At 43.5% G+C, this 27,500-nt stretch overlaps 1 protein-coding gene across 3 annotated transcripts in view; it reads left to right on the top strand.

The window, feature by feature from the left end:
* The window catches only part of LOC138204591 (glutamate receptor ionotropic, delta-1-like), a 335,718-nt gene extending 315,634 nt beyond the window's left edge, over positions 1–20,084 (top strand). For 2 of the 3 annotated variants that reach the window (XM_069159925.1, XM_069159923.1), the window contains 5 exons: positions 4,486–4,681; positions 7,074–7,240; positions 10,625–10,868; positions 15,727–15,865; positions 19,586–20,084. In XM_069159925.1, the coding sequence (XP_069016026.1) occupies positions 4,486–4,681; positions 7,074–7,240; positions 10,625–10,868; positions 15,727–15,865; positions 19,586–20,052 (1,213 nt within the window). In that variant the 3' untranslated portion in view covers positions 20,053–20,084. The remainder of the gene's footprint in view (positions 1–4,485; positions 4,682–7,073; positions 7,241–10,624; positions 10,869–15,726; positions 15,866–19,585) is intronic. The other variant, XM_069159924.1, reaches the window with a different exon arrangement.
* Positions 20,085–27,500: the final 7,416 nt, after the last annotated feature.

The raw sequence follows: 27,500 nt of genomic DNA, 5'->3' as shown, positions 1-27,500 counted from the left end.
ACACGCACACACGGACACACACACACCGACATCTGCAGCTCATCACCATGTAAACAAATACATTATTCAGACACGTAACGAGCTCCGAATGACACAAACAGCATCTGAATTTTCCCTCAAAACTTCCATCATTCAGACCTTTTTCTGTATCGACAGTAATTTACTTGGAAAACAGCTGTTTTATTATTTTTGGGATTGGCGCTCATTTATTATTTTTCTGTGAATATTGGTTTATGAGTTAAACAGCAGGTGGCGCTAATTCTCCAGTTGGTACCATTAAACCTCCGGAGAGGAAGAAAACCTCATTAAAACAGGTTTTTTATCGACTCTTCGTCTTTTCCCGTCTTGAAAAACTCAAACTGACGACAACGAGAATTAACTTAAAATAACAAGAAATGTTCCCACCAAGTACCAACCAGCAGTGATGTCATCATCCATCAGTGATGTCATCATTGGTTTGTGAACATTATGAATCCTCCAGTTCAGATTCTGTCCGTCACCATCTTTGTTAGTTCGGAGCGGTTTGGAGCAGGAAGTGACCATATTTGGACGAGCTGGGAGGGGCTAATAATACCACCACATGTATAAAGATAATTATAGAATATACAGAATATTACAGCAGATAATGTTCTGTATTGTTCTGCATTAATGCTTATGAGAAGTTCCTCACACCTTCCTGAACCTCCAGAGGCTCCGCCCCCTCCGTGGGAGGTCAAGCGGAGCTGCGGGTCGTCTCTGATCTGACGGACCTCACCGGCGGCGCTAAAACATTTTGCGGGTCGACTGTTTTGCTAAAAAGACTCTCAGCTGGAACATTTCTCCACGGCTGTTGAGTTCGAGTGTTTAATGCATGTGAAGTCTCGAGTCTCCACCGACTCCCCGCTCGCAGCCTCCCTGGCCTTTGACCCTCCCGTCGTTACCACCTCGACACCTCATTCGTGGCGCAGTTTGGAAACTGCGAGTCGAGAGGAAAAGTTTGAAAGTGTTCAGAAGTTCAAACAACATGATGTGAACAGTTTCATGAAGTCTGGATTTCTAAGTTCAGCAGAAGACGAACAGGAAGCAGAGTTTTAGTGAGTTTTAGTGCGTTTTAGTGAGTCTTAGTGAGTCTTAGTGAGTTTTAGTGAGTTTTAATGAGTTTTAGTGAGTTTTAGTGAGCTTTAGTAAGTCTTATTGAGTTTTAGTGAGTTTTAGCAAGTTTTAGTGAGTCTTAGTGAGTTTTAGTGAGTTTTGGTGAGTTTTGGTGAGTTTTAATGAGTTTTAGTGAGTTTTAGCGAGTTTTAGTGAGTTTTAGTGAGTTTTGGTGAGTTTTGGTGAGTTTTAGTGAGTCTTAGTGAGTTTTAGTGAGTTTTGGTGAGCTTTAGTAAGTCTTAGTGAGTTTTAGCGAGTTTTAGTGAGTCTTGGTGAGTTTTAGTGAGTTTTGGTGAGTTTTGGTGAGTTTTAGTGAGTTTTGGTGAGTTTTGGTGAGTTTTGGTGAGTTTTAGTGAGTCTTAGTGAGTTTTAGTGAGTTTTGGTGAGCTTTAGTAAGTCTTAGTGAGTTTTAGTGAGTTTTAGCGAGTTTTAGTGAGTCTTGGTGAGTTTTAGTGAGTTTTGGTGAGTTTTAGTGAGTTTTGGTGAGTTTTAATGAGTTTTAGTGAGTTTTAGCGAGTTTTAGTGAGTCTTAGTGAGTTTTAGTGAGTTTTGGTGAGTTTTAGTGAGTCTTAGTGAGTTTTAGTGAGTTTTGGTGAGCTTTAGTAAGTCTTAGTGAGTTTTAGTGAGTTTTAGCGAGTTTTAGTGAGTCTTAGTGAGTTTTAGTGAGTTTTGGTGAGTTTTAGTGAGTTTTAGCGAGTTTTGGTGAGTCTTGGTGAGTTTTAGTGAGTCTTAGTGAGTTTTAGTGAGTCTTGGTGAGTTTTAATGAGTTTTAGTGAGTTTTAGCGAGTTTTAGTGAGTCTTAGTGAGTTTTAGTGAGTTTTGGTGAGTTTTGGTGAGTTTTAGTGAGTCTTAGTGAGTTTTGGTGAGTCTTGGTGAGTTTTAGTGAGTCTTGGTGAGTGTTGGTGAGTTTTAGTGAGTTTTAGTGAGTCTTGGTGAGTTTTAGTGAGTTTTAGTGAGTCTTGGTGGGTCTTAGTGAGTTTTAGTGAGTCTTGGTGAGTTTTAGTGAGTCTTGGTGAGTGTTGGTGAGTTTTAGTGAGTTTTAGTGAGTCTTGGTGAGTTTTAGTGAGTTTTAGTAAGTCTTAGTGAGTTTTAGTGAGTTTTAGCGAGTTTTAGTGAGTTTTAGTGAGTTTTAGTGAGTTTTGGTGAGTTTTGGTGAGTTTTAGTGAGTCTTAGTGAGTTTTAGTGAGTTTTGGTGAGCTTTAGTAAGTCTTAGTGAGTTTTAGTGAGTTTTAGCGAGTTTTAGTGAGTCTTGGTGAGTTTTGGTGAGTTTTAATGAGTTTTAGTGAGTTTTAGCGAGTTTTAGTGAGTCTTAGTGAGTTTTAGTGAGTTTTGGTGAGTTTTAGTGAGTCTTAGTGAGTTTTAGTGAGTTTTAGTGAGTTTTGGTGAGCTTTAGTAAGTCTTAGTGAGTTTTAGTGAGTTTTAGCGAGTTTTAGTGAGTCTTAGTGAGTTTTGGTGAGTTTTAGTGAGTTTTAGCGAGTTTTGGTGAGTTTTGGTGAGTCTTGGTGAGTTTTAGTGAGTCTTAGTGAGTTTTAGTGAGTCTTGGTGAGTTTTAATGAGTTTTAGCGAGTTTTAGTGAGTCTTAGTGAGTTTTAGTGAGTTTTGGTGAGTTTTGGTGAGTTTTAGTGAGTCTTAGTGAGTTTTGGTGAGTCTTGGTGAGTTTTAGTGAGTCTTGGTGAGTGTTGGTGAGTTTTAGTGAGTTTTAGTGAGTCTTGGTGAGTTTTAGTGAGTTTTAGTGAGTCTTGGTGGGTCTTAGTGAGTTTTAGTGAGTCTTGGTGAGTTTTAGTGAGTCTTGGTGAGTGTTGGTGAGTTTTAGTGAGTTTTAGTGAGTCTTGGTGAGTTTTAGTGAGTTTTAGTGAGTCTTGGTGGGTCTTAGTGAGTTTTAGTGAGTCTTAGTGAGTTTTCCACATCAGTATTTTGTGTTCATCAGATTCTCTTTAAAAATGTTATATTTGAAAGAGTCCTCAGTGTTTTTTCTCACAGAGACACTGTGCTTCTGAAAATGAACCTTCTGAGTTTGTAGCAGGGAATTGAGGAAGATGATGATGATGATAATGAGGAGGAGGAGCTGTGAGTGCTGTGTTTTTTTTTGTGCTTTTTTTCCCCGAGTGTCTCGGAGACGTGTTGTTTTTGTTTTCCGCTGAGGTTGAACTCAGATCAGTTTCACGGCTTCGTGGCCTCGAGGTGAAAAACAAGACGGCGAGTGTTTTTTGTGCAAATGAGGACAAACTTGAACAGGAAGCTTCACGGTGATTTACTAAAAACACTGACGGAGAACAAAGTGGAGCGGTGGAGGGTCAACAATCCTCCAGGACCCAGTGAAAATCTGGATTTTAACTTTTTTAACGTCCAAGAAAACTAAAACAGAACGAAGCTCTTTTGGAGTTTTATAACCTCGATGAGGAACTTCTGCAGAAAAACAATCAACTTTTCCAGGAACGTTTTAACGAGCAGCTTCAACTTCAAGCCGTAAAATAAATCTACATCAGGATGTGAAGTTTCTGAGCAGAAATTAAACCCAGCAGGAATTAATTTTTGCTGTTGATTAGACGAACGTCACTTCCTGTTCCACTTAGAGTTTGTTTTTTTTTAACTCTTCATGGCCGCAGGTTTCTGTGACTGAAATTACTTTTTTTTTCTTTTCATCTTCATTTTGTTTATTTGAAAATCAATATTGTGCCTGTTGTTTGTTTTGATGAAGTTCTGAATCCTTTCTGTTCGTTCTTATTAAAACACAGAAGAAGAAAAACGCGGCAGCTTGGTTTAAACACCTCGAGGCGACAGGAGATACGAATCCATCGGTCTCGTGGGTGTTGTTGATTAAATCTGGTCTCTCAGCTCCAACAGGACTCACAGATCAATAAATATATTAAATAAACACAGACCTGAAGTCAGTTTAGAGAAGACATCAATATTTATACATTTAATTACAGTCAAGAATTGACATTTAATGACTTCACATGGGTAACACTAAATATGTTTGAATATGACTTAAAAATAAATAAATTAAGAAGATATGATTCACAAAATATATAACTGAACAAATAAGTAGATAAAATGTGTAATTTTGTGATTCTGCTTTAAATTGTCTACAAACCTGTTAACTGTCCTCCGAGCAGTCTGGTAGACGTTGGTCCAACAGAGGGTTCCAAATTAAAGCTAAATCTGGACCCCCAACCTGCACCAGAACCTGGACCAGAACCTGCACCAGAACCTGCACCAGAGCCTGGACCAGTTCACAGACAAAAAAAGGCTTTCAGTAAAATGTTTGCTTCTTTTTTCCAGCAGTTCTTGGAGCGCGAGAATGACTCGACACAAACAGCAAACCGACGGTGTTTTCCCTTCGTGTCCCCGCAGGTCGTTCCAGGACTTGGCGCGGCAGATCGATGTGGACTACGGCACCGTGAGGGACTCTGCCGTCTACGACTACTTCAGGAACAAAGGCACCAACCCTCTGGAGCAGGACAGCACCTACGCTGAGCTGTGGAGGACCATCAGCAGGAGCGACGGCCTGGACTACTCCGTGTCCAGCCCGTCGGAGGGCATTCGCAAGGTACCGCGGAGGGCGCGTGAATAAACCGGATAAAATCAGCGGATCATTAATAAGTGCTGAGTATTCAGTTTCCTCGCTCAGATGTCCTCCATATGATGTTTAACGTCACCTCAGAGATTTACTGCAGTGTTTTAGATGAACAACTATAAATCACGTGAACATAGCAGCAGAACTTTTTTTTTTTCCAATTTTGTGATGAATTTCCTGCTGTTTCATCGGCAAACGTTCCTCTTTTAAGTCCAACGCGAGTGTTTGCAGCCAGGGGGCGCCATAGCATGAACTAATCTCAGTTTATAAAAATGTTCATAGCTTCAGGTCTGAAAAACCGGCTCGTGTGATGTTGTGGTTTAGTTGTGTGTTTTTAACACACATACGCACACACACATACAAACACACACATGCACACACACTCTCACACACACACACACACACACACACACACACTCTCACACACACACTCACACACACACACACACACACACACATAGAGGCATTCCCCCTGTTTTACTCTCAGCAGGCGCTCCTCTGTTTACCCATTACTTAATTGCAGTAGCAATTCCACAATACACGAATTAGAGAGTCGGTGTGTGTGTGTGTGTGTGTGTGTGTGTGTGTGTGTGTGTGTGTGTGTGTGTGTGTGTGTGTGTGTGTGTGTGTGTGTTTGTATGAAAACAGAAGTCGTGTTTCGCTGCTGTGCGTTATTATGCTCATAGATCTCCCAAAGAGCCGATGACAAATTAGCGTCGGAGACAAATCGGCTCGGAGCACATCCATTATTCAGCCATTTGCATGATAAACATCCCCCCAGATTCTTTGACGTTTTCCTCCCCGCTGTAACCCCAAACCGCACACTCACACACACACACACACACACACACACACACACACACACACACACACACACACACACACACACACACACACACACACACACACACACACACACACACACACACACACACACACACTTTAATGGCTTCTCTGGCTGTTGTTGAGTGCTTTTCCGTACGACGTCCTCCCACATGCTGCCAGGTCCTCTCAGGCGCTTTGTTTCTGAACAGTTTCATCTTTCTCAGTGAGAACTGTAAGAAGAAAAGATCGTCTTCATAATCACGACATCTTCGGCTCTGATTCAGTGTCGACTGCATATAATAATAATAATGATACGTACGATGGTGCAGTTAGCTTTCTGTAACTTCAGCTGCGTAGGTGAAATGCCAGACGATGAGTCCAGTTCAGCTTTCTGTGGGTCAGAACTGGAGATCAGAGAATTCGTCTGACTTCATCGGTGCAGTAAAGTTTTTCATCTTTTCAGCTGTATCTGCAATAAAATGCTGTTGGATGGTAAAATAAAGAAGCGTTGCTGTGCGGTTGTTGAGGTTTGATGTGTCGTCTCGCTGCTCGCTGCACGGAGCCCGGGGTCGTGACAGTAACCGGCTCCTCTGAGTGTTTGTGTCCCCGTTTGTCCTCCTTTGATTCATAAGTGCCTTTTTTTAGTTTGCTGCTCTGCATCTAAGCGTGTCGTCGCGTCTCTGAGCATCTTTGTACGGTTCTGCAAACACCGCACGGCTTTTGTTTCCCTTCGTGTCACCTGGAGAACAAACCGACTCCCCTCAGACGACGAGCACAAAGCGAGCAGCCGCTCAGGGCGTGACGTGGTAATTAGGTTGTAACAGCATGAAAAGGATCCAAAGACTCCGAGTCTCTGTTGCTATAAAAAGGGAGGAGGAGAGCCGAACGCTGGATTGTGAGTGAACAGGTTGGAGAGGTGGAGGCTGCTGCAGCAGAGAAAACACGGCCGACGCAGGAAACTGTACAAACACACCAAACTCAACAAGAACACAGAAACAAGCCGTCAGGAGTGAACTAAAATGAGTAAACAGGAGAGTAAAAGCCGAATCTGGACATTTCTGAGGTATTATTAAATATTTTTGGGGGTTTCGTGGCTGCAGGTCCACCAAATGTTCAAACTCCTAAAACTGAAGGATGTTTTCCCGTCTGATGAGATCAACACGCCGATGCTGCCGTATGTTCGACATACTACATATCACATGCTAAAAACCTGTGGATAACAACATGAACATGCAGTTTTTTATTTAAACAATTATTTTCATAAAATATTAAACTACTACAACTATACTTTGATATGGCTCCTAAATAGTGCTTTTATTTTGAAGGGAGGTTTTTTTTCGGACCAAATGTCCAAACTCCAAAACATTTAATACAAAACAGATAAAAAAGCAGAAAATAATTCAATTTTCAAACCTGGAAGTTCTATAATTCTAGAATTGTTTTAGTTTTGAACCATTAATTGATGAGCAGATTTATCACAGATTAATTTTCTAATAAAATGTTCCAGATTTACAGACATGGACTTCATCTGTGTCTGCAGGCGAAGAAGAGTCCCTACGCCTTCCTGTGGGACATGGCGGTGCTGGAGTACGCCGCGCTGACGGACGACGACTGCACCATCACCGTGTCGGGAAACAGCATGAGCAGTAAGGGCTACGGCATCGCCATGCAGCACGGCAGCCCCTACAGAGACCTCTTCTCCCAGAAGTAAGTGACCTCATGGGGCGGAGCTTACCTGGAGAACATCCAGAGGTGGAGGTGTGCTGAAGCTGCAGGGAGGCTTTTAAAACAGCTGCAAACATGAGATGATCACATGATATCTGTAGTGAAGAAGATTTTCCAATCAATCTGATTCTGATAGAACACAAAGTGGTTGCCGTGACAACAGACGATGCTTCAAATCTGGATTTTGCTGCAATGAAGCTCCAGATTGTAAAAGGTGGACGTTTCACGCTCATGTTGAACCGACACACCGAAGGTCTGCAGTCGGCACAATTTCAAGTTGGACACCTGAGATTAGAGTCACACATTCACACCATTTACCAAGAAAACGACTCCAAAACCACATGTGAAACCAGTTTAAAACCAAAACCAGGTTTGAAACCAGTTTAAGACAAGTCCAAACCAAGATGGTGTCACCGGATCAGGATCAGACCAGATGTTTCTCCCCTTCTGTTCCTCCGTTGTGGAGCATTATGATGCTGCATTGAAGATGACCTTTGACCTTTTGGATACAGAATATCATCATTTTATTCTGTTGTTTGTGAAGTTTTTGTTGTAATAAATGAGGAATTCTTCATTTATGGCCACAGACGTGTTTTATGAGGTCGCAGTGACCTTTGACTGTCACGCCGACTCCGAACTTCACGGGCAAGTCGAGGTCCTGCAGTCCAGAGTTTAAATCTATAACGGCGCTCAACGCTCAACTCAATTAATCTCACATGAAACGAGCTCGTTGTGAAGATAACGGGATTATTCGGGGTGCGACGTGCACTAATTACCGCCTTAGTTTTTTTGAGAATTGTTTTTTCCGGAAGCTCCATCGTGTTTAGGTGAAGTCAGCGAGCCGCAGAATAAAAAGCTCCCGACTCAAATTGATCCCAGAGCGAGTTTAAAAACATTGTTTAGTAAATCTCCACATTATTACATCATGAATTAATGGGCAGCTACCAAAAAAGAAGAGAAACCTTTTTCTCAGCCGTCTCGCATCGATCAGCGCCCGGAGCAAAGCAGGAAGTGGATGTAACGTAAGGGAGATTCTGTTCGGATGGTAAACACAACAAATCAACAGTATTGATCAGATTCAGGAAAAAAAACAATTCATTTACATTCAGAGAAACTGCATCAGATTTTAAATTGAATTTTATTCTCCTTTTGTTCCAAAGCTGCAGATCGTTAAAACAACAAACCCGCTGACAGATAATGAAGTTTTAATATCGATCAGACGATTAGCAGCTTTTAAACAGCTCCGATACTTCTAAAGGAAAAGTTCAACAATTTGGGAAAAACCTGCAGGAAGTGACCATATTTGGACGAGCTGGGGGAGGAGCCAGCGGTGGATCTGACCGATCTGATCGGAAACCTGACGATACTACGTCCCGCCCACCGATAGCTGTAACCTGACTGCACCACAGGCCTGTCAATCAAACAGACACGCCCCCAAAAACAGGTCTTCTTGAATCTTCTTTTCTAATGAATGAGGGATTATTTTCAGATGGACCTCCAGAAAACTAATAAGAAGGAGTGACTTTAGCTAACAACACCGAGATAACTGATGGACACATTTTATTCACTTTGGATTTGATGAGAGAAGTTGAATGGGAGTCTATGGAGCCGGAGGCTTTTTGGAGCCGACCTCTAGTGGCACTCGCTGGTATTGCAGCTGAAGACACTTCTGGATCAGAACCATTTTTCAGGAGTAAATCTCCTGTCACGTGACCAACACTATCATTGACATTGTTATGTGTTTGTTTTGGCTTTTTAATTGTGTTGCTTATTTTTTGTGTCATGAATGACGTAAATATGTTGATTTGTTTTTTTTGTTTGTTTTTTTGTTTTTTTTTAATAAAATGTGTCCATCAGTTATCTCGGTGTTGTTAGCTAAAGTCACTCCTTCTTATTAGTTTTCTGGAGGTCCATCTGAAAATAATCCCTCATTCATTAGAAAAGAAGATTCAAGAAGACCTGTTTAATGAACCACAGACCTGTCAATCAAACAGACACTGTTTGATTGACAGGTCTGTGGTTCATTTTTAGATACTATATGTTTTTTCAGAAAAACTTCAGGTTTTAACCCATTAATCAGAGGTTAATCAGTCTTTATGCTAAGCTAGGCTAACAGTGTCTTAATACTTAACAGACTGATGTTATTATTCTTCTCATTTCCAAACCTCCTCCTGGACCGGATCGTTCTGGTTCTGCAGTTCCGTTTCCTCTCCAGTCCCCTGATGTTCAGGTGGATGTTGACTAGCTGACAGAGGTTCCCTTCTCCTCCTCCTCCTCCTCCTCCCTCTGCTTCCTCCTTTTAATTAAGCTCTTCTGTGTTTATTTAGGGGATTAATTTGTGGGACTGAAAAGGAGACAACCGGCCGGTTCAGCAGACGTCCGCCGGGCCTCCCGAGGCGTCGCGGAGCCGCAGGGACGATCAGGAATAACACGTCCGGGTGTTAAATTGAGGGCAGAGCTATTGTTCGGCAGGGAAAGCCATTATCGGCCCGTTTTAATACGTCGTCCCATCACTGCTGCGTTACCTCCGATTGATAATCCGGCTGTTAATAACCTTTACAGAGTTTGTTGCTTCTGCAGCTCATTTGTGCCGTAAAAACTATTTTGTCCTCGGGGTGTTTGGGAGGGGGGGGGCTGACCTTCAACACGTTCACGCTGAGCCGAGCAGATTAAATATAGCAAATTGGGCTCCAATTTCTACCGTAGCGAGAGCAGATCGTTCTCCGGCGGCCGCGAGTCGCTTCATTAACTCCAGAACTCAACGCGACGCCGTCGTAGCACAAGTCGCTCCACGCTGACGTCTGAGCACACCACAGATTCAGGAGATAACTCCACCTTCAGGAGCCTCTCTTTGTTCATGAATTTGCAGCAGCTGCTTCAGGTTCTGAGGATTCATGTTGAAGACCTCAGATTTGGTTCTCAGCTGGAGGCGGTGAGACCACGAGACTCGACGGCATCCTCAAAGTTAGCAGCGATAATCCTTCGATCCCTTCAGTCCATCTGTCCAGTGACCACAGAGCAGTCCGACTAACTGATGACTTATTAACACTGAATATCATCAGCAACATGCTAACTTTGAGGAGAGAGCTTGCGCTGCTGTCTCTCTCTATATCAACGTATCTCATGTATCTTGTAAAGTTTTAAAACTTTTAAGGGTCTCTAAATGTTCTTATCTCCTGTTTCACTGTGTAGCTGCAGAATCAAAATCACTATTTTTCTTCTTCCACGAAGCGAAAGACTCGAGGTCACGAGTCGTCCCGGTGAGAGCGGAGCTGAGATTTGAAGCAGGAAGTGGCCTCGGGCTCTTCCAGCCTCCGAGCGACTCACCTGTCCCCCCCTCCCGCCCCCCTCCTTTCCCTCCTGCAGGATCCTGGAGCTGCAGGAGAAAGGCGACCTGGACATCATGAAGCAGAAGTGGTGGCCGCGCGCCGGCCGCTGCGACCTGAGCAGCCACGCCGGCGCCGCCCACCCAGACAGCCGCTCCCTCAAGCTGCACAGCTTCGCCGGCATCTTCTGCATCCTGGCGGCGGGCCTGCTGCTGGCCTGCCTGGTGGCCGGGCTGGAGGCGTGGTGGAGCGGCAACCGCTGCCGCCAGGAGCAGCCCAAAGAGGTGACCGAGCACCGGGCCCGGCGGACGGGCCCGCGGGGGGAGGACACTGCCACACTCTACTTTAAGGATCCAGCCGCAGACGCCAGCCCCGACTTAGTGGAGCTGCAGTACACCCAGCTGTAGAGGAGAGGGTCAGATAGAGTCAGAGCGGGGACACAGCTCGGCGCCACACCAGACCACGCCACTGATTGAAATCAAATTTGGTCTCTTATTATTATTATTATTATTATTATTATTATTATTATTACTCCCGTCCATTTTTTCTTTTATCCGTCCATTACTCCCCCCCACCACCACCACCACCCCCTCCCTCCACCACCTCCTCCACCACCACCACCAGAGCTCATCTGTTTCTGTTTCCAAGCATACAGACCATCAGCTCTACTAATGCACTCACGCAGCAGCAGCTTCTTTAAGCGCAAAAACCTCGAAGCATTACGAGCACACGGCGGAGTGAAGAGTTTCACAGAGGAAAAACAGATCAAACAGATCAAACAGATCAAAACAAATCAAAACAGATCAAAACAAATCAAAACAAATCAAAACAGATCAAAACAGATCAAAACAGATCAAACAGATCAAAACAAATCAAAACAGATCAAAACAGATCAAACAGATCAAAACAAATCAAAACAGATCAAAACAGATCAAAACAGATCAAAACAGATCAAACAGATCAAAACAAATCAAAACAGATCAAAACAAATCAAAACAAATCAAAACAGATCAAACAGATCAAACAGATCAAACAGATCAAAACAGATCAAAACAGATCAAACAGATCAAACAGATCAAAACAGATCAAACAGATCAAACAGATCAAAACAAATCAAAACAGATCAAAACAAATCAAAACAAATCAAAACAGATCAAAACAGATCAAACAGATCAAACAGATCAAAACAAATCAAAACAGATCAAACAGATCAAAACAGATCAAAACAAATCAAAACAGATCAAAACAGATCAAAACAAATAAAAACAAATAAAAACAAATAAAAACAGATCAAAACAGATCAAAACAAATAAAAATAAATAAAAACAAATAAAAACAAATAAAAACAGATAAAAGCAAATAAAAACAAATAAAAACAAATAAAAACAGATAAAAACAGATAAAAACAGATAAAAACAGAGCTCCATGTCGGTGTTGAACCCGACAGCGCTGCTCCGTCACCATTCAAGTGCTCCGTATTGAATTCTCGTGCTAAACTCATTCTTACAGTGAAGCTTCGGTAATTTCCTGCTACAGAGGAGGTCCTGCAGAGATTATAATTAACACACACACACACACACACACACACACACACACACTCACGCACGCACACACGCACGCACACACGCACACACACTCAGACACACACGCACGCACGCACACACACACACACACGCACACACTCAGACACACACACACACTCACACACACACACACACACACACACATGCACACACGCACACACGCACGCACACACGCACACACACTCAGACACACACGCACACACTCAGACACACACACACTCACACACACACACTCACACACACACACACACACACATGCACACACGCACACACGCACGCACACACGCACACACACTCAGACACACACACACGCACACACACACACACACACACACTCACACACACACACTCACACACACACACACTCACACACACACACACACACACACATGCACACACGCACACACGCACGCACACACGCACACACACTCAGACACACACACACGCACACACACACACACACACACACTCACACACACACACTCACACACACACACACTCACACTCACACACACTCACACACACTCACACTCACACACACTCACACACACACACACACACACTCACACACACTCACACTCACACACACACACACACACACACACACACACACACACACTCACACTCACACACACTCACACTCACACTCACACACACACACACACACACACACACACACACACACACACACACACTCACACACACACACTCAGTTTAAATCTCAAAGCTGCTGCAGGTCATCAAAGTGCCTCCTGAATCTCGAACCTCTCAGCAGTCAGTCGGTGATGACATCACTTCCTCTGAATGAAACACAGTCACACATTTGCGGGGTTTAAAGAGGAAGAGCAGCGAGTGACGGATTAATGCACGATCATCTATATTCATGAATAACTGTCTCCTTTAAGACTCTGATGAAACTTTTATCATCACAAATGAACATGAAGAAGAAAACAGTTCCTCCAAGACGTCACCGAGTATTTTACAGAGTGAGAATTATTTTTTTTACCAACTCCCGTAATCTGCGCTGACTTCCTGTGATGACTATCCGGCTGCACGTCACAGAAAATGTGGAGAAAACTCATTTAACATAATTCCTCATTCCCCATGATAAGACCACATTTCCCACAAACCCCGTCACTTCCTGTCGTTGCAGTTGAACACTTATTTTTGGTATTAAAAGTCAGTTTTATTTTGAAAGACTTAATGATGTCACACTTTCAGCAGGGGATTCTGTTCACAAATATCATAGGAATTTAGCAAAATAACAGCTGAAATGTGTCTTTATCTGACGTGGTGTCCCGGCGACAGACCGACGAACCGACATACCGACGTCATTTCAAACAGTGAGATGTCGGAGGAGCGAGTCCAGCAACAGTTCAGGAAACAAGCTGACAGTTAGTGAAGCTGCGTGAAGACGGACTCAAAAGCAAACATGCTATCAACTTATCAAGTTTTCATCCCTCTGGAGTATCCGTCTCTTCAGCGGCTAAATGTTTCCTCCAGCTCACTCCGCTGTTTCTCTGCTGCAGAGCTCGTCCCCCCCCCTCCAAAAAAAGGAGGCTTTTTAGGGTTTATTTCATTGAACGGGCCACGAAGGATGAACGCAGGGAGGTCAGCGATGTCGGAGAACCGAGCGCTCAGAAACAAGCAGCAGTTAATTACAGAAATAATGAAGCACACACAGAGAGAGAGAGAGAGAGAGAGAGAGGGGCTCTCATATCGTTTCACTGAATCTGAATCATCTTATTTCATCTGATTAGCTTCAACATTCTACACAATAATTAATAAAAGACAACGGCTGTAATTAAATCTGTAATCTGGTTTTAAGTTGTAGTTAAATGATGTTGACGACCTGAAAATGAACCGAGCAGCAGAAGATAGAAACGGTAGATTATCTGAGTATAAAAGAGTTCGTAGCTTCCGGGTCTGAAAAATGGTTCCGATGCAGAAGTGTCTTCTCCCTTTAAACCCCAGAGGCCTCTCGGGAGAAGACTTAGCAAAACTATTACTAAAATATGGACATATACTGATATTTACACATCTGAACAAATCTCACAAATGTTCCCTTTATTATAAAAAATAATAATAATAATTATTGTGGTTGCAGAGATATACTTTTTATTATGGATATGCAATTTTCGAGCAGAGACCTAAAAAATGGGTGTGTTTTTTAAAGGTTAACCTGCAATACCAGCGAGTGCCACTAGAGGTCGGCTCCAAAAAGCATCCAGCTCCATAGACTCCCATTCAACTTCTCATAGCTGTAACCTGACAGGCAGTCAGGTTGCGGGACGTAGTATCGTCAGGTTTCCAATCAGATCAGTCAGGTCCGCCGCTGGCTCCTCCCCCAGCTCGTCCAAATATGGTCACTTCCTGCTCCAAACCGCTCCGAACTAGCAAGATGGTGACGGACTCTGCAGTAAAGTGAAAGCTAGCGAGGACACGTACTGTCCTCCTGGTGAGACGTGTCCACAGCTTCACTTCAGACACTGCCATTTGTTTACATTTTTGTTTCCGTCACACGCTGCTGATTCATCGTCCAATCACAGACTGACAGCTCCGATTGGTTGACTAGAAACGGGCAATTCAAGGAAAACAATTTGGCTATTTTCGAAGATGCAGAAAATTCACGTTTCTTCTGTTGATACTGAAGCTTCTGATCTCGCAGCGCCTACACGTTTTACCGGACGTATTTTTCTTCTTCATAAGTTGTCGAATGACACTTTGCAGAACAGCTTTTAGGTGCATTACCGCCACCTTCTGGCAGCAGTAATGCATTGCTACCAGGCGCTGGTAAAAAAAACAAAAACAGGACCAGAGACCTTTAATATTCGAAAGACGTGACCCTCCATTTCTCTGTTTTCAGTTTCGCTTCGGACACTGCTGTTTGTTTATGTTCGTGTTTCCTGACTCCTCCTCCAATCATAAACTGCAAGCTCTGATTGGTCAGGAAAAAAATATGTGGCCATGGCAAAATAAATTTGTTAAACTGATATTTAATCACCTGATGGGTGTCCTGGCTGCTCAGTAAATACTGGATTAAGACTAGAACTCCTAAAAAAAAAATAGTCGTGCAGGCTGTGAGTTACGCCGACGGTATTTTTAGTCTGCAACAGGACACGTGCTCAGACTGCTTCTTTAGGCTCTCATCACACTTGAACATGAAACAGACCTCAGACCTCCATCTCTACCTCCGCACACCAACAACATCCACCTCAGCAGGAACACACTGATCGTACTCGAGGCAGGCGGCAGTCATGTGACAGGGGACAAACAGGAAGTACAACTTCGATGTGGATCCATAAACTAAAGTGTGAGCAGACAGTATATATTATATATATATATATATATATATATATATACACAGTGGATGTGTCAGCCTGTAGCAATAAGATCTGTCTCCAGCGTCCCCGTCCATTAGCCCTGGTTCTATCACTGTGTCACGTCTTATTGCAAATTATATGTCAATGTGGACGCCCGTGTGATCTATCTCCTCTCCTTCTCTCCATCTATCCTTCTCATTTTTTATTTACACTTGACTGTCTATGATCTCGTGCAGGTTACTAAGGATTACAGACTGGCAAGGGTTTCTGGTCCATTGACATATAATGACATTACAACTGCTTCATCGGAGGGGAGGAGGGACATTTGGACAGACAGAGAGAGAGGCTGGGATGAAGCAGAAGCTATTGATACAGGTCAGAATAGACCTCCTCTAACACTATCAGAAATAAAGACAACCGAGTGAAAAAAGAAAGCATATCTGTGCCGTCGCCGAGGTGCTTTTGTTTTGTAGAGGGTGGATTCTTTTGGGTAAAACTGAGCAGAAACGTGCTTAATACATGAAGTTCTGGAAATGAATGTGATATATTTTCCGTAAATATTAATAAGTAAATACAGGAAATTCCAGAAAGAATCAAACTTTTTAATTTAATCGCAGTTTCAACCATAAACTAAATGACATAAATACATCAGTGATAAAATATTTTAGAATTTGTATTTTTTAATTTAAGTGTAGCTGCAGACGAAGAAGAGTTTTCTCTAAAAAAAAAACGAGGCTTTAATCGATCGCTAAGTTACTTGTGACTCCTTCCTTATCGGAAGATTGGCAGGAAAATGATTTCCAGAACAAAACGTTTCAGCTCAAAGGGAAACAAAAAATTAACTCAATTCATGATCTGAGAGCAAATAATTGCGGCTGATTGAATTTGTGGTTTCACTCTATGCAGACGATACGATGCTGTTGTTAACGCTGCCTCCCGTCATTAGAAACCCTCCTGCAGTGCCTCAGTGCCTTTTCTGTTTCTCCTCGCCTTGTTTCAGTCGCTCATCTTTAACTGTGTGAACACATTTCATAAGGGCTGACCTCTGACCTCACTGTCACCTGTTCTAGGTGTGTTCAGCGTCCTTAACGGTTACACAACAAGCTTAGTGCCTTTTTTATGAAATCATTACAGCTCAGCATTGTGTTCTCGCCTTTAAAAGATCAAAACCACCTGCAGGAAATGTATAGTAGGACTGTTAGGACTGTCAGGACTGTTAGGACGTGTTAATCTATCAGGAGACGAGTTGCAGCAAAGTTATCAAAACAAATTTAGCCTAAAAATATTTGTATTGCCAGATCAGCTCTGGAAACAAAAATTAACTTTTTTATTAAAAGTTAAATCTAATTGAACTAAAATATATTTCTTCTGTTGTGTCAATTTGGTAACGGGGCAAATCAGCCTCACAAAGCCAGACTCCAACGGAAAAAGTTGGATTTTAAGACTCACTTAGCTGAATAGCAAAGTAGCTTCACAAAGTATGGTTCCCTTTTAGATTTTAATCTAAAAATGTCAAAAAATTCTGAAGTGTACCATCTGAACGATGCGGAGAGTTTATGTAACGTGACTCACCCATGATCCACTTTTAAAATGCTGTTAGAGATAATTTGCCTCTCAGATAAGTGAGTCTTAAAGTCCAAATTTTTTTTCAATGGACTCTGGCTTAGCCAATAAAACAACCGTGCGGCGTAGCGTTCCTCTCAGATTTACACCAACTGACATTATCTCACTCATTTTAAAGTGATTTTGTTATTTTGGAGGATTCTCTAAATGCAGCCGGCTCGCTAGTATCTACATCCGCAAATCGTAGCTACGCAAAACAACCTGGATTGCGCTCTCCCCCTCTAACCTGCATGAAAGAATTGTAAATTTATTTTTCTTTTTTTGGGGGGGTATTTTATAAAATTGGTATCAGAAATAGAAGCACTTTAACGGCCCCAGGAAGATACAGGTCCACGTCAGAGCTGGTCTCTGTTCGACTACCTCCCCTTCCTTTGACAGACGTCGGTATCGAGTTCTCCCGCTGAAGGGTTTCCATGTTTCACAGGGCCACTTGAATCCTAAATGAAGCAGAAACTGTTCTTATCACACTTGAGCACAACCCACTCAACAGTCGCAGTACTTGCAGAGTAGCAGGAGGCAGAGTGGTTTAAAATGCCCCCCCACTGGGAGCACTCATTAAAAGAGCTGTTTGTTTTCTAAATTAATGGACAGCTTTCACACGGCTGTTGTTGTCTTCCTCTCCGCGTACATCACCGGTCGCTCTTTAACGACGGGCTGAGGTGTTAATCCCGGCCGTTTATTTATTGAGGCCGGCCGCCAGTTTTGACGCAGCTGAAAACATGTTTTAATGAGGGGCCGGTCCGCCGCAACGAGAAGCTGCGCCGACATGTTTTAATTCCTTTGAGAGGAGCTCTTTGAGGCTGGAGAGGGATCATTCAAACACGCCGCGTGTTTACGTGTTCCTTGAAGGTTTCAAACAAAGGATGCAGACAGATGTTTGGCCTCGGCGGCGCTCAGCGTCGAGATGCACCGCGGCTTCCTCGAGATGCTTTCGTAGGTTATTAGACGCAGTTCCAGATGTGTTCCTGCAGGAAGTGCTCTCCACACCACGCTACCTGAACACAAAGATGTTTTCATCTCGAGAGGAAGTGTTTTTCGTAAAATAACCGCCTCTTGTCTGCCTTTCAGAGATAAACTTCTACCTGTTTTATTTCAGTTTTTAACACGTCGGCAGCTGATTTTCCAGATAATCAAGAAAGTAGTCGCTAGCGATGCCGATAATTTCTCCAAACTTGCAGCTTTTTAATTTTTTTTTAAGCTAAAGCAACATTTTAAATCATAAAAACATTTAAAAAAAAAATGGGCAGTTTAAGATTTTAGTCCTGCTTGATTTGGTGACAATGACATGTAACGACCACCGGGGGGCAGCAAACACCGCGAGCAGCTTTTAATGCAACAGAAGTACAAAATGTAAAAATCTGTTTCCAGCAGAACTGAACAAAACTAAAGTAGTTTTAGATAAAAAAAATTTGTTTCCAAATATACTACACTTCCTGTAGCTGTTTCACAATAAAAGCGCCTTTAATGTGCGTCAGGAATCGGAGTGAGGATAATTAAAGGTTTTAAATCATTATTTATATTTATAAACCTTTATTTAAAAAATTAAATAATTAAACATCTTCTCCGATCTATCAGCGGGGGTAGGGTGGGGTGGTGCAGCCCTGGTGTATACCCCAGCTGGTTCTGTGTGCGGTATTAATATGCAGCGTAAACGTTGTCATGTGCATCGTTCTGAATATCACTGTGATGAGTTTACTGTGACTAATATCATCGTACCTCTGAGTTGAAGTGAATCCAATGCTGGGGCCGAGCCAGGATGCGTTCAGGAACGCCCGCCGACTTCACCGCACGTTTGTTGTAAAGCTGCTTTAATCGACACAGAGAGCTCAGTTTAACATGTGAGTCACGCCTCGTCCTCTACCTTCCCCCGACCCGCCATACCGAGGCATACCTGCGCTTCGGCGGGGGAAAACTCCGGCGTCTATTAATGCCTGACGAGTATGCACAGCGGCGGCCGGTGGGAGATGCGGCATCAGCCGCAGCTCTGATTAAATTGTTCCGATGCTGCGAGCGTAGTGGCTCCAAGGGCAGCGAGGAAACACGTCAACGCCTCCTCTGAAGATCTCAAACTGTATTCTACACCTTTATAATAATAAAAAAAATTATATTCAGCAGCTCTACAACAAACGTCCTTTCGGTCGCTTTGGCTCCAGGATTGTTTTCCTCCAGACATCCAACCTTTAATACTCACTGGCCAAGTTTGATTTCAAGGTGCACGTACAGATTGGTTTCCGTGGCCTCAGGTCCGTCTGGGCTCTTCAAACCAAACCAAAACAAAAAAAGGCCGCGTCCTAAAACCCGATTGAGAAATGCATGGAGCGCCAGCAGACCTGAACCAGTCTGAGAAACCGGCCCATCGCCAATCTCAGCCTCTGTGTCCCTCCTCCCTCCTTCCCCTGCCTCCCCCCTGTCTCTCCTCTGTCCTCCTCCACCCCCCCAACTCCCCCCCCACTCCTCCTCCTCCTTTTATAGGACAAGGAGGTGAATCTGGAACAGGTGCATCGTCGTATGAACAGTCTTTTGGACGAGGACTTGGCCCACAAGCAGATCACCGGCCCCTCTATCGAGATCTCTGCGCTGGACATCGGCAGCATGCAGCCCAGCCAGGCCTCCCTGGGCCCGAGGCCGGAGTCCGTGCGGGACTACCCGCCCTCGGGCCTCGCTGTGACCACCTTCCTCCCCGGGGAGGGGGGGCCACCTCCTCCTCTTCCCCACCCTCACCATGGGGGGACCCTAGGCAGGACGCTACCCCTGTCCCAGGGCCCTGGCAGCACCACGTTGCCGCCGCACCACCCGCTCAGCAGCACCAGCCTCAGCGGCACCATGCAGTGCAAACACAGGGCGCCCAACGGGGGGCTCTTCCGGCAGAGCCCTGGCAAGACGCCCATGCCAATGTCCTACCAGGCAGTCTCCGCAGGACCCATACCCGAAGCCATTGATGCCACCCACAGTACATCCATATAGTAATGGGAGAGGGAGGGGGGAAAGGGGGAGGGGGTGGGGGTCAAACGGCATCGACGGGCTCTCCGGACTGCTGTCCAGGTCTGGATGTGAGACGGGTTGGGAGGATGGGGCAACTTATTATAGAAGGAAAAAAACATATATGTACAAAGTAAAAAGATTTTTTTTGTATCTCACTATCTGTTCAGAAAATGTTACAAAAAAAAAAAAAAAAAAAAAAAAAAACGAAGCAGGGCGGCGGGCGCGTTGTCGGTGTAATTTTTCTCTTGTACATACGTGTAAATACCAAGAGAACGAAGTGAGGTCAAAGTGTATTTTGAATATTCTCAATTTTTGAAGTTGAGTTATAAAAACAAACAAAACGAGAAAAAAATCTATATATATATATATATATATATATACATTGATGAAAAAGTTATGACTGTTTGAATGGCTTTGTAAATTTTGTTCAATTAAAACAATGACGCGAAATTCATTGTGATTGTTTTCTAAGTGCCGAAATTAAACGATGTCTCTCCACAACTCATCAATGTAAACGACTACCCATGATGCACCGCTGTAGGGACATTTTTAGTGTTGGACACCTACTGTTATGCACCTCTGTACCAACCCGTATATATATCTTCTTCAGCATCGGACGAAAATAATCACTTTTTTTTTTTTTTTTCATTTGTATTAAATATATAATATACGTTGTTTTTTCCAAGAAACAGTCTACATTCATTCTCTTACGTTGGCTGTAAATTGTGTTCATTCAATGCTGGGAGGTGTGGGGGGTGGGGGAGTTTGAGTGGTTTGTTTTTATAGAAGGTTTTTATTTGGCATCATTACTGTGAGGTGGGAGAACGAACAGGAGGAAGGAGGGAGTCTCAGGCTGCGATCACACACCGACTCTGACTGTATATAAAAGTGGACGTAGCTTCCCATGCATAAGTGCCTTAAGCTGCAATACCACCGAGTGCCACTAGAGGTCGGCCCAAAACCTGAATGATTGGATTGGATCCAAATTTCAATCGATTGGCTCGTTTCGTTCCACTGATTGATTGCTGGATGTTTGAAACAAAGCATGTCGATGATTTTCTTTCTTTCTATCTTTCAATATTTCCCTTCTCTTATTTAAGCTTTTTTGCTTTTTTGTTTGATCTGCCACTCTGAATGGTGGACCAATCAGAGACAGGTGGGCGTGGCTAAGTACAAAGATGTTGAAATGACAAAACAATCGACAGATGGGGAACAGACCCGGATATACAGTGGGTACGGAAAGTATTCAGACCCCTTTAAATTTTTCACTCTTTGTTTCATTGCAGCCATTTGCTAAAATCAAAAAAGTTCATTTTATTTCTCATTAATGTACACTCAGCACCCCATCTTGACAGAAAAAAACAGAAATGTAGAAATTTGTGCAAATTTATTAAAAAAGAAAAACTGAAATATCACATGGTCATAAGTATTCAGACCCTTTGCTCAGTATTGAGTAGAAGCACCCTTTTGAGCTCGTACAGCCATGAGTCTTCTTGGGAATGATGCAACAAGCTTTTCACACCTGGATTTGGGGATCCTCTGCCATTCTTCCTTGCAGATCCTCTCCAGTTCCGTCAGGTTGGATGGTGAACGTTGGTGGACAGCCATTTTCAGGTCTCTCCAGAGATGCTCAATTGGGTTTAGGTCAGGGCTCTGGCTGGGCCAGTCAAGAATGGTCACAGAGTTGTTACGAAGCCACTCCTTTGTTATTTTAGCTGTGTGCTTCGGGTCATTGTCTTGTTGGAAGGTGAACCTTCGGCCCAGTCTGAGGTCCAGAGCACTCTGGAAGAGGTTTTCTTCCAGGATATCTCTGTACTTGGCCGCATTCATCTGTCCTTCAATTGCAACCGGTCGTCCTGTCCCTGCAGCTGAAAAACACCCCCATAGCATGATGCTGCCACCACCATGTTTCACTGTTGGGATTGTATTGGGCAGGTGATGAGCAGTGCCTGGTTTTCTCCACACATACCGCTTAGAATTAACGCCAACAAGTTCAATCTTGGTCTCATCAGACCAGAGAATCTTATTTCTCATAGTCTGGGAGTCCTTCATGTGTTTTTTTGGCAAACTCTATGCGGGCTTTCATATGTCTTGCACTGAGGAGAGGCTTCCGTCGGGCCACTCTGCCATAAAGCCCCGACTGGTGGAGGGCTGCAGTGATAGTTGACTTTGTGGAACTTTCTCCCATCTCCCTACTGCATCTCTGGAGCTCAGCCACAGTGATCTTTGGGTTCTTCTTTACCTCTCTCACCAAGGCTCTTCTCCCACGATTGCTCAGTTTGGCTGGACGGCCAGGTCTAGGAAGAGTTCTGGTCGTCCCAAACTTCTTCCATTTAAGGATTATGGAGGTCACTGTGCTCTTAGGAACCTTGAGTGCTGCAGACATTATTTTGTAACCTTGGCCAGATCTGTGCCTTGCCACAATTCTGTCTCTGAGCTCCTTGGACAGTTCCTTCGACCTCATGATTCTCATTTGCTCTGACATGCACTGTGAGCTGTAAGGTCTTATATAGACAGGTGTGTGCCTTTCCTAATCAAGTCCAATCAGTTTAATTAAGCACAGCTGGACTCCAATGAAGGAGTAGAACCATCTCAAGGAGGATCAGAAGAAATGGACAGCATGTGAGTTAAATATGAGTGTTACAGCAAAGGGTCTGAATACTTATGACCATGTGATATTTCAGTTTTTCTTTTTTAATAAATTTGCACAAATTTCTACATTTCTGTTTTTTTCTGTCAAGATGGGGTGCTGAGTGTACATTAATGAGAAATAAAATGAACTTTTTTGATTTTAGCAAATGGCTGCAATGAAACAAAGAGTGAAAAATTTAAAGGGGTCTGAATACTTTCCGTACCCACTGTACATGCGGTGAATTTAGGTCTGGTGACCCGAGACGCTGCCGCCTACCAACTCCCCTACTGGTCACTCTGACTTTCTGTTTCCGTCTGAACGAGCTCTCAGATTCAAATCGGCACCAGAAACAAGTTATTCAAAACTGACGGTTATTCTGCTGCACAGTAAAATAATCCTTCATGTTCTTAATCCTAGTTATGAATTCCATTTCCCTTCGATAGACCAAACCTGATGCTTAAATTTAGGTCCAATGAAGGAAGTGACTCAGCAGCAGTCGGTGTGAACGCAGCCTCAGAGCCAGATTTAACCTGAAGAAAAGAGTCTTGTAGAAACTATCAGCAACATAGATGTCTTTAATTTTTTATACGAGAATATCATGTGGAATACTTGTATACAGGTTTTTCTCTGTTTATGCTGATAGAGGGAGGCCTCATATTTTCTTTCTAATGAGATCCATTATCACCTGCAGTGATGACAGAAGGCGCCATTATCCAAAGTGCAATCAGAGACTGGTGATGGCGCTGGTTCCTCCTCTGATGTACAACAGATGGCGTCTGATGCCGTTTGCCGAAACACCGGATTGTTTTTCTCTATAGAACCTTTTGTGGGAACTATTTTCAACAGGACGTGGAAAAAACATCACACTTAAACCCTACTTTTTTTCTGTCATAAGTGCGATTAATGTGCATTTATGGGCCTAATGAGTTTTGCCTTTCGTTCACCAGACAGTTTGGAAACATGCTGATCACAGCGGAGTCTTCAGGACACGAGCAGCAGACCAGCTGGTGGTCGGAGAGAAACCGACGGACCTTCTCTCATCAGAACGAAGGGCTTTATTCCCCCAAATTATCCTGGAGACGGGACCCCAAACCTTATGTTGCTGGTCGGTTGGTTGGTTGGTTGGTTGGTTGGTTGGTTGGTTGATTGATTTGCTGGTTAATGGTTGGTTGTTTGGTTGGCTGGTTGTTTGGTTGGTTGGCTGGCTGGCTGGCTTTTTGGTTGTTTTGTTGGTTGGTTGGTTGGTTGGTTTACTGGTTAATGGTTGGTTGGTTGGTTGGCTGTTTGGTTGGTTGGTTGGTTGGTTAGTTGGTTGGCTGATTGGTTGGTTAGCTGGCTGGCTGGCTGGTAGGTTGGTTGGTTGGTTAGTTGGTTGGCTGATTGGTTGGTTAGCTGGCTGGCTGGTAGGTTGGTTGGTTAGTTGGTTGGCTGGCTGGCTGGTTGGTTGGTGGGTTGGTTGGCTGGCTGGCTGGTTGGTTGGTTGGCTGGTTGGTTGGTTGGTTGGTTGGCTGGCTGGCTGGCTGGTTGGTTGGTTGGAATCACAATGTAACATTGGAGTGCTGGGTTCAGAAATGGATTTAAATTGGGCTCTGGTTAATGTTTGGCAAGAGAAACACTTGTTAAATTAAAGCTAATAAATGAAGACAAATGTTAATAACGAGACTTTCTGCATTAAAACTAGACATAAATCATGAAACCCCAAAACAAAGTAACAAACTTTATTAACAGGAATAATGTACTGGTTTAACAATCGTCTACTTCGTAGGATCGATAGTATTTCAGACGTATGAGTGAAGAGTAGGTTTACAGTTTGACTCCTGTTCATGTGGGTGTATGAGATCTCTGCCATTGATGGGTTAAAGAGTTTGTGTTGTGTTTCTCCAGCTCCATGAGATAAAGTCTCCCTTGTGTTTCCTTCTGTGCGTTAACGGACCGGCAGAAGAAGAGCGGTTCAGAGTTTCACCGACTCAGACTCTACGTGGATGTTTTTATGTGTCGGTTGTTGCTCTTGTGAACCAACTTGCTTTTTCACACCATGCTCCACAGCACAACTGAGTGGGAGGACCCTGAGGTCACTATTGGTCAGCAAACAGGAAGTGAACTGGGGTGGGGAGGGCGTGTCCCCTTCACATTAAAACTCCAGCGCTCCATCAGAAGGTGAAAACTGTCAAAGCATACAGTCTGTCACAGTCCATCTGAGGGAGACCGCTATTTTATTTATGAATATGCTGCTTGGAGTTTGTTAATCTTTAATAAAGAAATATGGTTTACAATTCTGCTTCTGCTGTGTTTCCACAATTACACTTAAACACACTTAAAACTGAAGATTTCTCTTCTTTTTTTTCTCCACTGGTCAGCAGATTTTAGGTTTCTCTGCAACTTGTTCAGTCACATTTTTTTTTTTTTTTTTTGTCGCTTAAACAGAAAAAAGGTTCATGACGTCTAAAAAACTGAAGCCGAAGTGTCTTAAGCTGCAATACCAGCGAGTGCCACTAGAGGTCGGCTCCAAAATGCCTCCGGCTCCATAGACAACTTCTCTCATCAAATACAAAGTCAATACAATTTTATTTTCCTGTTTTTAGGGGCGTGTCTGTTTGATTGACAGGCCTGTGGTGCAGTCAGGTTACAGCTATCGGTGGGCGGGACGTAGTATCGTCAGGTTTCCAATCAGATCGGTCAGATCCACCGCTGGCTCCTCCCCCAGCTCGTCCAAATATGGTCACTTCCTGCTCCAAACCGCTCCGAAGTAGCAAAGATGGTGACGGACAGAATCTGAACTGGAGGATTCATAACGTTCACAAACCAACGATGACATCACTGATGGTTGATGACATCACTGATGGCTGCTTATTGGTCGGTACCAGGCTCCGGTAAACATCTTGCTGTGAGTTTAACTTCCTCTGGATTTTATTCAGATAATGGGACATTAAAAATGACAAGTGGAAGTGGCGCCTTAATCTCTTAATGTCATGATCGTTTACTAAATCCAATCAATCAAAAATATGACGCATTTAATTGGATCGTTAGAGGAGCGGCGAGGCGTTGAAGACTTCGTACACCTGGTGTTTCCTGGAGCCGCATCATTAACTCAGCGGTGCGCGACACTGAGCCACGGACGGTGAGAACATGAAGCGTTCCCGCCCCGCTGCCTCCTGCCATCACGGCCTCCGCTCTGTCACTTAGGGGGAAGATTTAGCCTGACGCAGCGGGAAGTGCAGGATGTCAGCTGTCCCATGGCTTCAGACTCGCCCTGGTGACCGCTGGGGTCGCCAGCGACCGGCTGGTTGGACTGACAGCTGAATGTGCCACCTGGTTTGAAAACAGACTTGAAGAGTCAATGACAGTGTGACTTTTTAATGATATTTTGAACGACATGTTATAGTATGACTTTTTTTAATCATATTATAGACGACATGTTATAGTATGACTTTTTTTAATCATATTTTAGACGACATGCTATAGTACGACTTTTTTTAATCATATTATAGACGACATGCTATAGTACGACTTTTTTTATCATATTATAGACGACATGCTATAGTATGACTTTTTTTAATCATATTATAGACGACATGCTATAGTATGACTTTTTTTATCATATTATAGACGACATGTTATAGTATGACTTTTTTTAATCATATTATAGACGACATGCTACAGTGTGAGTTTTTTTTAATCATATTATAGACGACATGCTATAGTATGACTTTTTTTAATCATATTATAGACGACATGCTATAGTACGACTTTTTTTATCATATTATAGACGACATGTTATAGTATGACTTTTTTTAATCATATTATAGACGACATGCTATAGTATGACTTTTTTTATCATATTATAGACGACATGCTATAGTATGATTTTTTTTTAATCATATTATAGACGACATGCTATAGTATGACTTTTTTTAATCATATTATAGACGACATGCTATAGTACGACTTTTTTTAATCATATTTTAGACGGCATGCCATATTATGATGTTTCGTCCTCACCTGCGGTTCTCCTCGGTGGTTCCTCCTGGACATATCGGGGTCCTGGCAGCAGAAACCTGCTGAGATGAACGGGGATTACTGCTCTCCTGGTACCACTTAAGTTTTAGAGCACTTAGAGCTGCTCGAGTGTTCGCATGACACATTATTCCTCCTCCTCCACCTCCTCCCCCCCCCCCCCCCTCTCCTCCTCCTCCTCCTCCTCCTCCTCTTCCCTGCTGCTGAGCTGTGCCTTCTGGATAAAGCAGCTCATTACTCACGTTCCCTCCAGCAGCTGGGAGAGCTATAAGCCGATATGAAGGTGAGGGTCAGTTATGGTCCATCATACGGTCCCAGGCCGGGCGCCCCCCACGCGGGGGGGCGGGTCAGCATCTGTAAATCAGACGGGGGACAGCAGGGGAGTCGCGGGGTTACCGTGACAGCGGCGTGCACATGAAATACCGAGTGGAGGAACTCTTAGGCCACGTGGGCGTGAAATAGACGCCTGGTTTATCACCACGGAAACGCAGATGGACTGAAGACCAGCAGCTCGTCCTGTTTGTCCTCACGTCAGCAGCGGCGGACCGTTTCTATGCTGATGACGCCGTTACCGATCGCCTTGATTGTCGAACTGTTTGGACGTCATCCCGTCTGACTCCAGCTGCTGTTCAACCCCAACGACACATCATCTTCCGTAATATCTCATTTTAAGTCAATAAATCAACACGACATTTGAGTCATTTAATGAAGCGCAAACTTTCAGATTTGGTAACATTTACCTGCTTTTCATTTTCACGT

Source organism: Embiotoca jacksoni, unplaced genomic scaffold (genome assembly GCF_022577435.1).
Source record: "Embiotoca jacksoni isolate LCO1_2020_lvr unplaced genomic scaffold, fEmbJac1.0.p SCAF_26, whole genome shotgun sequence".
NCBI lineage: Eukaryota > Metazoa > Chordata > Actinopteri > Embiotocidae > Embiotoca > Embiotoca jacksoni.
This window is presented reverse-complemented; position numbering and strand designations above follow the sequence as displayed.